Raw genomic sequence first — 15,228 nt, 5'->3', positions numbered from 1 at the left:
AACTGTCTTCCTATCAGCCTGAGCTGGCACCTCCGTGGGTGCAGCTCTCGGCTGCCTGACCCCGCTTCCCTCCCACCCCCAGCCCTACTGCCCTGCTGTTACATCCCATTTTTCCAGCCCTTTCCAAAACCAGACAAGTGGCAACATTTGGTAGCAAGGCTCTGAAACGCCTGGTGTGTTTGTAAGTCGAGATATAATCTGCCTGTGGGGAAAATACTCACTCTTGTGTTCATTTGGGAGCCAGCCTGCTATCTCTTCATCTAGGCTTGTTTCCTCTCAAAACGCTAAATGTTAAAGATTCACTGAACAACAGAATTTAAAAGAGGAACAAGAAGCATTTTTGTCTGGCCTTTCTCAGCACTCAGAAGACAATGGTACTAATCTGTTATCCCCACGCTGTCCTGGGAAAAGCGACAAAGCCACTGCAGCCAAACCTTTCAAAAGAAACAGATTTTCTCCTCATCCCGCCCAGTAAAAGCATGTCCAGTCTTGCTTGGCCATACTCATAAAATCCCTTCTTCAAGCATGGAGAGCCCAGGGACTAAATTCACATTGCACTGGGCCATTACATACCTATCACTGGGGAAATAAAAAAAAAAACAAACCAAAAACCAAGCTCTAATGCATTAAGAATGACTTTTTAGAAGGGAAGCAATGAAGATGTTGGTTGAAAGGGTTAAATCCTTGTAAAGAGATATAAAAAGACATCTTTCAAAATGCGGATGTAATATCTAAACAGGCTAAGTAGAAAATAACGTAAATTGTATAAATCTGTGGTTTCCCCTTCTTCTTGAACCCTGCCTGCAGCTGCCTCCACGAGGTCCAGACCCAAGGAGAAGGGCGATGAGGATGTCCGGTGGGATGAGCAGCACCCGCAGAGGGAACCTGAGACTGTGCAGGGCTCTTAAGCTTAGAAAAGGGACAGCTGGAGGGGAGCCAGGCAAGCGGTTTGCACAAAAAAAGCAGGGCTTTTTCCTTCCTCCACAATATATTCCAGTAGTGTTTTGGATCTCAAGTAGTTCAGGAGCTAATGACGAACGCAGCGGCTCAGGCGGTGACTCAGGCAGCATCCGAGGGAGTCCCCAGGCCGCTGACGGCTGGGAGCTGCTGGATAGAAGCGGTGACTATCATTACACACTTGCCTTGTTCTTATATTCTCCCCGTCGACACCGACAACTGTTCCCTGTCAGAACAGGAGATAGGGCTTGATGACTGCAGTCTAACCAGTGAGGCTTGCGCTCATATCCCCAGCAGCCCTATAGCCGGGGGCAGGATCACACTAATGCGTCACTAAAAGAAGCAGAAATCCATACTTGAGGCACATCTTACTCCCTGCTGCAGGTTCAGCATCTGAGACAGCAAAGCCCTGAGCGAGCATCCCCCTCCCTCCAGCTCCTGGGGCAGGGAGCGCAACCAGCATCTCACAGAGCTCCTCGACCAGTGGCACGTGGAGGTGGGTACCAGGTTCAGAGAGTAACGAGTTCTGAAGTGACTAATTAAAATGACCAGACGGGTGAACTGCTATCACCGCAGATGCAAGAAGCTGCTGGCAGCTGCCCACGTCCATCCAGCACCTGCAGAGCCATCCCCGCGCCCAGGGCACCGCAGGCATCACACCAGGGCTCCACCTCAAGGTCTCCACCTCCCAGGAGCAGGGAAGGCAGGACAACTGTCGCTCCTGCAAGAGAAGCACCCAAGACAGAGGCCTGATGCCTGGGGGACATCAGGAAAGAGCCTGGGCAGAGCCCGGTGACAGGCACAGATAAATATAATCGCCCTCCCTGGCAATGGCCCCCATCGCGGATGTTTACAAACAGCTCAGTACTTTTCCATGTTAAGAAGCTTGTTTTTCCAGATGCCTTGTATTGGGTGGTTTTTATTGTGTATAGTTAATCCCTTCTCACAGAGTCTTTCATAATAAACATCACCCCCTGACCTGGCTAATAACTATTTAACACTAATGCTTTTGATTTATCTCTTGCTTGGGTTGCTGGTGGGGAGGGGAATGCAGACGGCTGCTCACAGAGAAACAGGGAAATGACTTTGAGAGAGGCAGAAGAGCTTGGCCATTCCACACAAACACAAATACCCTCCTCCCCCAGCCTGTCCTCCAGCACTGCCACCCCTCGGGACGCACCCGGACCCTCCACACTTGGACAAAGAGCTCAGCTCCTGACAAAGCTACAAGCCACGCATGTATCTAGAGTTTGAGTTACTGAATCATAGAATCATTAAGGTCAGAAAAGACCTCTAAGATCATCAAGTGCAACCATCAACACAAGACCGACATGCCTACTAAACCATGTCCTGAAGCACCACTTCTACGCGTTCTTTGAAGCCCTCCAGGGATGGCGATTCCACCTCTTCCCTGGGCAGCCTCTGCCAGTTCTTCACCACTCTGTCAGTAAAGACAATTTTTAAAAAGGCTTGTCCAGCCCCAAAATGTCTGGGGCTGCCCAAGGGGGTTCAACATCTGATAAAAGATTATTCCTGCTCTCCCTGTTACTGCCTTGGGGTTCCCATCCTCACTGGGAGAAAAGTAGTTCACTACTTCATGTGACAATTTGTCAGTCGTGTGGTTTACATTTTACACCTCTCAGTACTTGCTCCAGCAGGACATGATGCTCATTCCAGTCTGCACCTGAAATCCTCCAGGGCACCAGCAAGAAATCTCCCAGGATGTGCCAAAGCCTGCATTGTTTCACAGATTATGAGCAGTGGATCCCACACATGGACCAGATGGGTTCACGGGTGCTCAAAGGCAGAGCAGAAGGTGGGTCACTTGTAGAAAAGTCTGGCAGATGCTGTTGTAGTGGAAATCCAGAAACCAGCACTTGTTGGAGTGATCTCCAAACCATCCCTGTGCACTATGGGTCTTGGACCTGCCATGTGGAGCAATCCTATGTCCAACCTCAGGGACAGTCCACACTCACCTGACCCCAGGGTTTCACCTGGAGCTGGATTCAAGCAGATCCAGATGCCAGCAGCCACAGAGAAGATGCAGGGTAAGGGGAGTAAAGCTGAGATCTGGATCAGTCCCATCTGCTCAAGTTCCCACCATGCTTTTACAACAGATATTTGTCAGCGTGAACATCCTGGCCAAACTCCAACTAGAGAAATTACACATCACCTCCCTGAATTCCCCTGGAGTTTCAGTTCAGATATGCCACTGGGGTTCACCTTCTGTCCCAATGGTTGCTAAGCTGGGTGCTGTTAACCTTTTACTCCACTTTACTTGTTCCAAATTGCAGAGAACTGTCCTCTGGGCATAACGGAGCACAAAGCAGAGGGGATGAGCCTGGCCTCCATGGTCCCACATCTGATGTCTCCCACGTTGCTGTGGACTAAGATCCAGTTTTCACTCCAGCTGTTGCAGAACAGCAAAACTTGCATCTGGGTCTGGACATCCTTCGCAAAGCACAGGAGTGTTTTCACTTGGAGTCTTGACTCAGATCCAGTAACTTCATTAGCAGCCAGGTACACTCCTAGCTGACTGACAGAGCTAATTCATATTAAAGACAAAAGTATGCCTGTACCAGTGATGCAGAAAAAGACCTCCCAGCGCAGGCTCTTCTGGAGGAGGATTTTGCTGGGCAGCACAGGGTGGCACATGTGGCACTGCTGGTGACGCATGAGTCGCATCCTCGCACATCCAACCGAGCCTAATGCCGAGCATCTCTGTGGGACTCGTGAAGGCTCCTACATGGCTGACTTTACAGACACATCGGGCACAGGGATAGGTGAGGGGGGGGGGTGGCAGGTAACAGTTCCCCAGGAATAGGAGATGCCCTAAATGCTTCACTTTTTCAATGAGGGATTCAGCTCATGGAATACAACCCCCTCACCCACTTTGAGAGACACATCTATAATCAAAAGATGACATTACCAGCCCTAACGTGCAACTTTCCAACAGCCTTGTCAGCAGCCAGTGACATCTGCACCCCTGGTTCTTTGCTCTCTGGAGTGTTTCCAATTACCTCCGCTGGTAATAACAGCTTTGCAGCTTCTCTACCCAAGGCACAAACGACTCGGGACTATTTTAAGTGTCTGTCCACTGCCAACCCGTTAGATGTATCAACGTAAACCTGTCACAGCAATAAAAACCAAGTGCAGCTGTAATTCAGGCAGTGACCACAGGAAAACCTCAAAATCTCTACTCAGCTTGATGCAAAGGGAGGATGTTAGAGAGGTTTGTGCTTGCTGGGCCACAGCCTCAGGAGAGGCGTCATGTGGGGTCCTGGGAAGGAATTTACAGCCCGCGAGCAGGCATTGGCCGTGCCAGCTTCACCTGCTTCTAAACTTAGCTCTGTTTGTCACCAGATCCCAGTCCAGAGGAGAGGGAATGTGAGAACAATGTCCCTCTGGCTTTGCTCACGCTGCTCTTGAAATGAAGAGGACCAGCGCTAAACATTGCAGTTGCTACAACAGCAGCTCATGCCTAGTATAGTTTCCATGTCTAGTGGAAACGTATCCGAGCCACGGAAGGGAAAGGAGGGCACAGCATCGGCCCTTCCAGCACCGTCCTCGGACAACTCAGCTCCTCCTAACGTGGTCCCAGAACGCAGAGCTGGCAGAGGCAACCTGGGCGATGCCCTCCAGGGCCCATGACAGCTCTGAGTGAGGGAAAACCCTGCAGCAAGGTCAGACACCAGTGACCTCAGTCAACGCCCTTCAGCCCCAGAACAGGAGGAAACCAACATAACATGATTGGCAGCTCAGCTGTGCGGTCTCTCATTTCACATCTCTCTGTACTTCCTACTTAATCACGGGGAGGAGCTTCCACGCCACCGCGCTCTGGCATCAGCGCCACGACCCGTGCCACTAACGACAGGACATCCAGGAGGGCACCCAACCTGCAGCACCTCAGCACGCAGCCACCCCAGTGATGCAGGACCTCCCAGTCCCACCAAACCCACCAAACAGAGGTCCAGGGATGGACTGGGCACAGGGACCCCAATGGAGCGGGATCTCCCACCCTTCAGGGCCGGCTCCGCATTGTGGGTTCTGACTTCTTGGAGGACACCTTGTCCTGGCACCCACCACCCGCAGCCAGCCACGGGCACGCCAGCGGCCAACACAGCTGGGCAAGCACAGAGCTGGAAGAAAACTCTCCTTTGGCAAAAGCCTAGAAGCCTACATACCTCAGAGGGCTTCTTCTCCTTCTGCCGTGACCAGGTGGATTTGGTATTTGGAATTTTGGCGCATCTGGAGGCAGACGTGGTGTGACCTGCAATGAGACAGCAGAGCCTGGTTACCAGGAGAAGTGATGAAGCTTCGTGTGCCTCTCTGCTGCCAGCCCCACTGCCGCTACCACAGCCCCAACCAACACCAAGAGGTGGCAACACCCTGACTCGGCGTTACTTTCGTGCAGATCCCGGGGTGCTTCAATAAAACAGATTTACATCACTTTCCTGCTGCTGAAGATGATTAAATGGAGAACTCTGAAATTTAAAAACACTGCTGTCAGATGCAGACACCAGAACTACAAACACAAAGTCAGGAGTAAGAATGGTTTCCAAGAGGAAACAAGTCAGCGTAGCTCTCCTGGAATCAGGAATAATGGAGATAAGATCAAATTTTTCTAACAGGGATGCTTAAAGACAAACATCTGAACTGCTCAAGGACTCCACACCTCAAGGTCAAAAATACTGACCAAATGGGTAAAACTTCTCTGCCCGTGCCAGGATCAATAACTTCCACGCTGGTGTGCAGTTCAGCATCCAGTGGGAACCACAGAACAGGACACACAGAATGAATCCATTTTACACTCTTCAGTAGCAAGAGTGGTTTTGCTTTGGGATATGGGATTACTTTACTCTGGGAATATTATGAATAGACTCTCCTTATCCTGTCTGGAGCAGCAGCATCACCACCACTACCACCCCCACAAGGCAACACCAGCTAAAGCCTGAAATGCACTGGGAACATCATGTTTTTAATCCTTATTTCCAACCTATATACGTTAATATAACTAAAAAACAAAGCTGTACGTATTCGGTAATAATAAATGACAAACTAATGATTGGGATCTTTTCATAATAACGATCACAGCTGGGCTTTCTGTTATAGAAGGACATCCCAGACTCCACTATATAAAAACGGTTTTGTCGAGGTGCAAAAAATTAGCTCCCAATAGGCCTATTCAACATTGATTTTATCCTCAGATGGCTAAACAGGAGGGTACGATGCCACGCACATAAGCGGCTGCCAAACACGATGGGGCCATGCGTGCGAAGACTTCAGGAGAGGCTCTGCAAGGACTGCGTAGGCAAAGCCCGAGGTTAAATTCCCTATGCTAGAGCCGCTGGGAAATGCTGCTTCACTCGGTGAGCTACTCAAAGCATTGCAGCAGCAGATCCACGGTTTATACTCAGAGATTGAGTCACCAACTTCCACCTTTCCTCTCTTCTCAAGCTACAACGCGGCCCTACAACTATGTAGGCTTAGATAACGCACCGCTGCCATCCTTTCCTGGTGGGGGCACAGAAAAGAAGATCATCGCTTTGTTTACAATTATCCTGCAGGAGAGCATTTGTCAACAGCTTAGATATCACCTGCAGCATAAATATCCAAGCCCAACAGAGATAAGGCCGTGTCGTTTAATACCATGATTAAAGACGCCTTACCCCCGAAAGGCAGCGAAGCTAGCTCGCGTGGCTGGGCTTGGTAAGCCTTTGAGCATCAGGGGATTAGGAGACGGGAGTTTGGAGCACAGCTTCCAAAACAAACCCCTTTCCGAGATAGAGATGTTTTATTTTACCAGAAGTGAGCGGCGTTGATGGAGCTTGAAAGACTTTGTGTAGGCGCAGCTCAGCCTCCAGACCCCCCCAGGGCTTCACAAGGACGGGGCTCCCCTCCACCAGCCAAACTGCAGGTTCCCGTCGGCTCTAGCAGCGCAAGCTCTGCTCATGCTGACAATTTTTTTGGCTAAAGCTGTGGGAATGGCAGCCAAAGCCAGCCAGCTCAGCCTTTCCATAACCCCCTGTAATCTCCCCATCGCCCTGTTAGGAAAAGGCCCAGAAGTTCAGTGTCTTTAGCAAAGTCCTTTTCATTCTTGAACATCCCACAGCCAGATCCTGTAAAGTGTGGAGAGCAAATTCCCAGCACGGCCCAGATGAAATTACTGTGACATTTGTAAGAAACCAAGAGGAAGCAGCAGGAAACTCGGGAGCCCAGACAAGGGATTATTAGACTCCTGCCTCGAGGGTGCAGAACACCAAGGCACTGCAGTATGTCTGCAGTGGGTGAAACCCTGGAATAAGTGGGAGAGGGAAGAGGAAAGCGCTCTATTTATAGCCAAAATTCAGCACATTTGCACATGTTTATTGTTGAGCGCATGCTTCTGTGCTTTCCTCAATGAGGATGAAGTGAGGTAGATGTTGAAAAGCATGCGTGGGCTTGCAAGCTTTGCTGGCTTGAGCCTTATCCCTTTTCCCACATCACTCTTCAGCTCGCAAGGCGGCTCCGGCTCTAACCTGACTCCAGGAAAAACTTCCCTTTCCCCCAGTACAACTCAGTCCAAAGCTAACCGGTCTCAGGCTGCAGCTCACAGGAAAGGACAACTTGTCTACAGAGGATGTTTGCTTCGTTAGCAGATTTGCAATCAGCAGCTCTCCCTCACCCAGACTGCTCACAGGAGGGAGACACACTCATCAGTTAAGAGGAGCCACAGCCAGGGCATTTAAATTGCTATCGGCTTGTTGCTGCATTTCTGACAAACCAAGCCCTGCACACAATTCATTGCACAGAGACTTCCCAGTAAATGCGGTTTCCTCCACTCTTTGCAAAGTAATTATTCAAGCTTTTCCCTGCTGGAGGTGAATGGCTTAGTTATCTCATTCAAAGACGTGAATTAAAGGTCTTACTGTCAGTGGTGTCTGAATTATCACTGCTGATGGAGCACTTGCGTCGTTTTTCTTCCATCTGTAACGAAAGAAATGGAACGTTACACTTAATGCCCAGGAAACTCATCTCGGCACCAAATCACTGTTAACTGAAGATCTGCACCCGGTGTTATCCCAGCACCAGCCTGGACTTACCCTCAGCCAGCCACCTACCCAGCGGCTTAAAAAAAAAGGAAGAAAACAATTCTCGCAGGGCTTTTTTAAACACTTTAAGGGTGTCAGTGTTTCTCTACTAGCTCTCCCTGCTCCTAGGAGGTACAGCGAGTACACTTGGATCACTCGGCTCTGCATGGCAATTTGTCCATGCAGGATTCACAGCCTGATGTCTTTCCCTCTGCACGAGCATCACCGCTGGAGGATGCCCACGGAGGAAGGATGCCCCACGGAGGAAGGATGCCCCACGGAGGAAGGATGCCCCACGGAGGACCACAGCAGTGCAGACAGTACAGAAGACATCCCATGGACTACACATCTGGCTCGCCAACTGAGAAGCGCACAGATAGAAGGATGGAAACCACGCACACTCTCAGTATGTCTGCAGGGGGAAGTCCGAGCACCACGGAGCTGAAAAGGACCCCTGTGTACAATGAGACCGGGATTTTACCCTCTGACTCATCTTCCCACTCAGGCAGTATCTACTTCTTTGAAGACTTCTGGTGTATCTGTCACCCAGCCAGCACGGACTAGCCAAGCCTGAAGCACGTTTCCCATCAGCCACGCAGCCCCCTGCCCGCACCACGGCTCCCAAGTGGCTTCTGCACAACCGCGGTGACTTCTCCATCCTCTCAGAGACAAAGCCACGGCAGAGGGTACCACCATACCCATCAGGAGGACAGGAGGCCCGTTTCAAGCTCAGCTGCTGATTTGCTTTGTGACTCTGAACAAGCCGCAGAATCGCTTGAAATCAGCAGGTTCTCTCTGAACTTGCCCCTTGGGAGCCAGGCACTCAGACCTGAAAGTCAAGTATCTCTACCAGTAGGTGCTTTCAAAAGCAGAAAAGGAAAGAAAAATGAGGATTTACATTTTGAAGGCCCCACTTTACCAATGTTTAAAAGGTGGCTGATAAGTTTGTCCCCACCTCCAGAAGAAGGCCTTGGGAGCTCTGGATGGAAAGCCAAACCCGTGGACTGACAACTATCCAACAGACTCTGAGCTAAAATATGCCTGCAGGAAACAATGTTCATCTAATGGAAATCTTCCTGGGGCTTTCTGAGATATTCTGTAAGAATCCAAGGTTGTTATCATGGGATGTGCATCACTGCTTCCACAGATGATAAGTGGGAATGGTAACAAAACACTGGTTTGTGCTGCTCGGTCACAGCAGGTACTGGCAGCACACGGACTGGAGAGCAGGCTAGAGCTTGCCATTCCCCCTCAAACAACAGGAAAAGTTCCACTTAAGCATATAAAATCCTTCCAGTGCCTGTATTTTACAATAGATTCACTATGTTTTATCACACCATTATAAGCGATAATACTACCAAGTATCATAAACATTTTAATTACCAGTGTTGCGCTAAGGCATTGCCCTGTCAAAACATGATTAAAAATGTTCCTTGAGAATATGGCAATATCAATACTTTCCCCCAGTGATTCAAGGGGAAACAGATGTTATTAAACCAGCCTTGTTCCAAGTAGCCATCAGATTTTGGCTTGGGGAAAGCTATATTGAAGACAACTCTAACTGCAGTTTACTTTTAGTGGGAATCCTACCTGCGCCTTTTAAACTGGTTCCTTCTGGTCTGAAGTAGCAAACAGGCTTCTGGAGGACAAAGCTGAGGCTATGATTTAATTGATTCTGGAGCTCCTAATCACAGAGATGAAATAAGCCAAAGCCAATGGGGAAAAGAAACACCTGAACTCAAGCAAAGGAATGCTACTCACAGCCAGCGAGATTTCTGGTGCTTCCATCTTTCTCTTTATAGCAAGATGGCGTTGACATCATTCTCCTTCCAAGGGAAGGGAAAAAGTATATGATTAATGCACAGCCCAGGTGTCAGGATACTGGGGCTGGTTTTGGCTCTGATATGTATGCAAGAAGCACTAATCACCCCTTTAAATGAACTTGATCCCCGCTTCTGTCCTACTCCTACCTGCACAACACATTTTTACGCGCTCAATAGAACTACATGAATTTCTATTCACGTCCAGAAGTGGCTCACATTGCAGGTGAAACCGTGGCCCTACCTCAGTAAATCATTTATCACTGTTCAGTGGGACCCAAGCCAGCATCCTCTGAACCAAACTGCGTTAAGTTGCTCCCAATGACATTTTGGCTTGAGTGAAGCACAGACATCTCTGAACTAAAAGGCAAGCCCTGCCTGGGCAGGAATGGCCCACAAGGTACTTGTCCACCTGAAGGAAGGAAAATTTGGGGCCAAAACCCAAGTTAATTTCAATTTCCAGGCAGTGCTAAGAAGATGCTGCTTCCTGAGGCATCTGGAGCAGCCAAACAGTAGTAAAGCGCATGGTACTTAAAAAAGGAATTTACTGTAGAAGAGGGGTAATTGGGCCATTTCCCCACCTGGAGCACAGGATTATAAAGGCTGCTGGTGGTTGGGAATGAAATCCAGCTTGGACCCACATCCCTGCATGGAGCAAGCTCCCAGGAGCAGCTCAGCTGCTGTACTACCAGGCAACTGAAAGCCTCCACAAAATACGGTCTCTGCTCCAAAATTAATCCTCTGTTTATACTAGACGCCAATTTCACCTTAAACTGACCCATTCCCCGCATGGCATCATTATTAAGAGTCATAAACAAATACCAAAAAAATTTGTAATACTTTGAAAAGGTCACTGTTAGGTCAAACTTGGCCCAAAATCTGGCTTTTACAGAGCCAGAAACCAAGAGGAAAGGTTTCTATGTATGCTCGCTTAAAAAATTCAAACAGAAACAGATGTGGGTTTCTTTTATAAACAAATGAACATCCCCCAGAAGTGTCTGCAACTCAAATCCACAGGCACAGCCCTGCTAATGCCTGGAAACCCGAAAAAACAGAATTGCTTGCAAACTAACACGTGTTCAGCATCGCCTTTGTTCGAGCTGAGAAAGGCAGATAAATGCTAAACCAAGGAAGATGATGGCCCTCCATCAGCCTAAACAAATGTAAATCACTAGGGCCCCGGACAAATTAGCCTCAGGATTGGCAATAAAATTGAGACGATGGCCTCAGGCTGCCTGGTTCAGCCTCCCAGCAGGGGAGGGATGAAGAGGAGCTTCTGGAGATGCAATTGTGCCCAGCTCATGCCATATGGGAGAAGGCAGCAGGACTCTTGTCACATATTGATGCCCAGATCCTGAGCTCCTGACCCACCTGGGCACTCTGCACACTCCCTGCACTCAGGGGGCATCACTGATGCTCCCCAGCTCCCTGCAAAACTTCTGTACATCAAGTCCATGGGAGATTTGGAGCTCCTTGGGGCATCACAGCATCCTGTGCAGGGGCTGTTTCCAAGAACAAACCATTCTGGACTGTGGCAAGCAAAAGAGAGAGATTCATACATGCCTGCGCTCACTGCTTCCAGAAGGAACAGGCACAGAAACCTGCACAAGTTGCAATAAAAAAAAAGGAAGTATTTGGTCATCACCTCTTCCCAGCGCTCACCCGTTAAAAGGATGCTCTGTGCCGTCACCTCGGATGCTGTGGCAGCTGAGCCACAGCCGGCTGAATTCTTTGCTCTGTGTTTGTAAGCTGCAATGAGACTGCAGAAAAAAAAAACCAACCCACTTCCCTGTTCGTTCTTCCAGCCCAGAAATAGGAACACAAACAGAAAATGGTGCCCCCAGTGGCACACACCCTGCTCCAGCCACCCAGCACCTATGGGAGCCCCTGGTCCATCGCTGGTGCTGTGGAGACATCCCAAACCCATGGGAGCCCCTGCTCCATCACAGGTGGTATGGAGACATCCCACACTCATGGGAGCCCCTGCTCCATCACACGTGGTGTGGAGACATCCCAAACCCATGGGAGCCCCTGCTCCATCACACGTGGTGTGGAAACATCCCAAACCCATGGGAGCCCCTGCTCCATCGCTGGTGGTATGGAGACATCCCAAACCCATGGGAGCCGCTGCTCCATCACACGTGGTGTGGAGACATCCCAAACCCATGGGAGCCCCTGCTCCATCGCTGGTGGTATGGAGACATCCCAAACCCATGGGAGCCCCTGCTCCATCACACATGGTGTGGAGACATCCCAAACCCATGGGAGCCCCTGCTCCATCGCTGGTGGTATGGAGACATCCCAAACCCATGGGAGCCCCTGCTCCATCCCAGGTGCTGTGGAGACATCCCACACTCATGGGAGCCCCTGCTCCATCAGAGGTGGTGGGGAGACATCCCAAACCCATGGGAGCTCCTGCTCCATCACAGGTGGTGTGGATACATCCCAAACCCATAGGAGCCCCTGCTCCATCCCAGGTGATGGGATGCTCTCCGCACCTTCCCTCTGGGTTAACTATTTCTTCACTCTATCTAGGAATACCAGCAGGTTGTTAGAAAGTACAATAATAAGGGTGGAGAGCTGGAAGGTCCCAGCCTTTAGACAGGGTTGTCCAAGCTCATTTTGGAGCCAATCACTGCTCTAGCAGGCTCGGAATGAGCAGCAGCATTGCCCGACGCAGCCACAGCCCCAATTTCACAATAAGAGAAGAACAAACTTTTCAATGGAAGGACGCGCACCAGCTGTGCCAACTGTCGGCGTGCCCAGCCCCTACGCCCCAAAGGAAGAGCAACTGCTCTTCTCTTAACCATCCTGGTAACTGTGCAAAGTGTAAATCCAGAGTGCCACAGTCCTGGTACCCAGGAATGCTCCTTTCCTGCCTCTCCACCTCCTCCACAGGCTCCTGTCAGCCCCAAAAAACTCTTCCACAGCAGCTCTGCCTGCTCTCTTGGCTCCCTGGGGCAAAAAGTAACCTCATTTAAATTTAAAACAAAACAAGCCCTCCTTTGCTTCCTGTGCTTTGCCTTTTTCCACATCTACAAGGGGATTCTTTTTCTTCGCTACTCCCATTTACAGCTTTGCTTACCTCTTCTGACTTGTTACCCTCTAATTACCCATTTTTGATTCCACAAGCCCAGGCAGAGCACAGGGAATCAGAAAGGTTCCTGCGGGCACCTGGGGCCACCGCTGCCCGTGGGCTGGAGGGAGCAGGTGGGGACACAGGGCAGGGACACAGGGCAGAGCTCTCCACCACCCATCCTGCCTGCCCCATCCCTGAGCATCCGCAACTCCAGAGGAAAATCAACAGGAGCTCCGGGCGCTCCAATCTCGTACCAAATACCCAGAGAAAAGCAAAGCCCAGACCTTATTTAAAATACTTGGAGGACCACTTAGTCACCAACTTCCAGCACTTGGCATCAAACACTATCAGCAGCCACCAATACTTCAGATGCATCGCATCTCCCTGCCTACAGACCTAATGTGTACCCTCCCATCCTTTGCTCCAAGCCTTCATTTTTGGACATCAGCCTCAATTTTCCTAGGAAAAACAAATTTAACCTTTGATTTAACCTTTCTGCAAGCTATTTTTACTTCTATCTCAAGCTTATTTTAACCTCAGTAGCCAATAAACGCTTAAAGGTCAAACACCATTCCTAAGAGCCGGGCTTCTCACCCTTGGGAGAAAGGCTGAGATCATTGATCTTTTCCTAAGTCAAATCCCCTCTGAGAAATGTCCCAGCAGTAGGAAGGTCCAGGCTCAATAAGTAAACAATTTTCACTGTGGGTGCTGAGAGAATGAGCTGGGAATTTTTCCTGCGAATGCCGTCCTTCCCTGCCCACTCAAAACGAGCTCAGGATGTACAGGTATGGAGATGTATTATTTTTTTCTCCCCCTCCTTCTACTTGCATCCGAGCTTGACAATTAAGCATCCCTGCCTCTGCAGCGCTTCCCAACTTGCCGATCGCTGCCTGCATCCCCAGCACTGGGGCGGCAGGTAAGGGCGATCCCAGCCCCGCAGCCCAAAAGCGGGGGATGCAGGGACATGGCAAGGGGGGACAGGGGATGCTTTGGGGTGCAGGAGATGTAGGGACAGTGAGGGGGGACAAGGGATGCTTTGGGGTGCACGGACACAGAGGAGTGGGACAAGGGATGCTCTGGGGTGCAGGAGATGCAGGGACACAGAGGAGGGGGACAAGGGATGCTTTGGGGTGCAGGAAATGCAGGGACACAGAGGAGGGGGACAAGGGATGCTTTGGGGTGCAGGAGATGCAGGGACACAGAGGAGGGGGACAAGGAATGCTCTGGGGTGCAGGAGATGCAGGGACACAGAGGAGGGGGACAAGGGATGCTTTGGGGTGCAGGAGATGCAGGGACACAGAGGAGGGGGACAAGGGATGCTTTGGGGTGCAGGAAATGCAGGGACACAGAGGAGTGGGACAAGGGATGCTCTGGGGTGCAGGAGATGCAGGGACACAGAGGAGGGGGACAAGGGATGCTTTGGGGTGCAGGAGATGCAGGGACACAGAGGAGGGGGACAAGGAATGCTCTGGGGTGCAGGAGATGCAGGGACACAGAGGAGGGGGACAAGGGATGCTTTGGGGTGCAGGAGATGCAGGGACACAGAGGAGGGGAACAAGGGATGCTTTGGGGTACAACAGATGCAGGGACACAGAGGAGGGGGACAAGGGATGCTTTGGGGTACAACAGATGCAGGGACACAGAGGAGGGGGACAAGGGATGCTTTGGGGTGCAGGAGATGCAGGGACACAGAGAAGGGGGACAAGGGATGTTTTGGGGTGCAGAAGATGCGGGGACACAGAAGAGCGGGACAAGGGATGCTCTGGGGTGCAGGAGATGCAGGGACACAGAGGAGGGGGACAAGGGATGCTCTGGGGTGCAGGAGATGCAGGGACACAGAGGAGGAGGACAAGGGATGCTCTGGGGTACAACAGATGCAGGGACACAGAGGAGGGGTACAAGGGATGCTTTGGGGTGCAGGAGATGCAGGAGGCTGGGGGGCCAGCTGCCTCCAGCATCCCGGGCACCAACCAGGGAGGAGGGGAGAAGCCCCAACGGCCCGGAGCAGCGGAGGAAGGAGGGAGAGAGGCAAGGCAACGCAGGCTTCCCGCGGGGGGAGCCGGTGCCCGGCTCAGGGGATGCCCGGTAGGGCCATGGAGGAGGGGGACAAGGGATGTTTTGGGGTGTGGAAGATGCAGGGACACGGAGAATGTGGGTGAGGGATGCTTTGGGGCTCGGGGGATGCAGAGACATGGGAAAGGGGACGAGGGATGCTTTGGGGTGCAGAAGATACAGGGACAAGGAGGAGGAGGAGATGCAGGGACACGGAGTGGGGGACAAGGGATGCTTTGGGGCTCGGGTA

General features: G+C 50.9%; 2 protein-coding genes across 5 annotated transcripts in view; one reads left to right on the top strand and one right to left on the bottom strand.

Annotated features, from left to right (window-relative positions):
• The window catches only part of SKP1 (S-phase kinase associated protein 1), a 259,109-nt gene that overhangs the window by 129,054 nt on the left and 114,827 nt on the right, over window positions 1–15,228 (top strand). The window lies entirely within an intron of this gene.
• The window catches only part of JADE2 (jade family PHD finger 2), a 182,451-nt gene that overhangs the window by 61,376 nt on the left and 105,847 nt on the right, over window positions 1–15,228 (bottom strand). For 2 of the 4 annotated variants that reach the window (XM_069869375.1, XM_069869378.1), the window contains exons 1-3: window positions 9,789–9,830; window positions 7,866–7,923; window positions 5,142–5,227 (exon numbers count right to left, since the gene is read on the bottom strand). In XM_069869375.1, the coding sequence (XP_069725476.1) occupies window positions 5,142–5,227; window positions 7,866–7,923; window positions 9,789–9,815 (171 nt within the window). In that variant the 5' untranslated portion in view covers window positions 9,816–9,830. Of the gene's footprint in view, window positions 1–5,141; window positions 5,228–7,865; window positions 7,926–9,788; window positions 9,831–15,228 lie in introns of those variants that run through there. The other 2 variants (XM_069869377.1, XM_069869376.1) reach the window with 2 other exon arrangements.

The sequence above is a fragment of the Phaenicophaeus curvirostris genome, chromosome 15, assembly GCF_032191515.1.
Source record: "Phaenicophaeus curvirostris isolate KB17595 chromosome 15, BPBGC_Pcur_1.0, whole genome shotgun sequence".
Lineage (NCBI taxonomy): Eukaryota > Metazoa > Chordata > Aves > Cuculiformes > Cuculidae > Phaenicophaeus > Phaenicophaeus curvirostris.
This window is presented reverse-complemented; position numbering and strand designations above follow the sequence as displayed.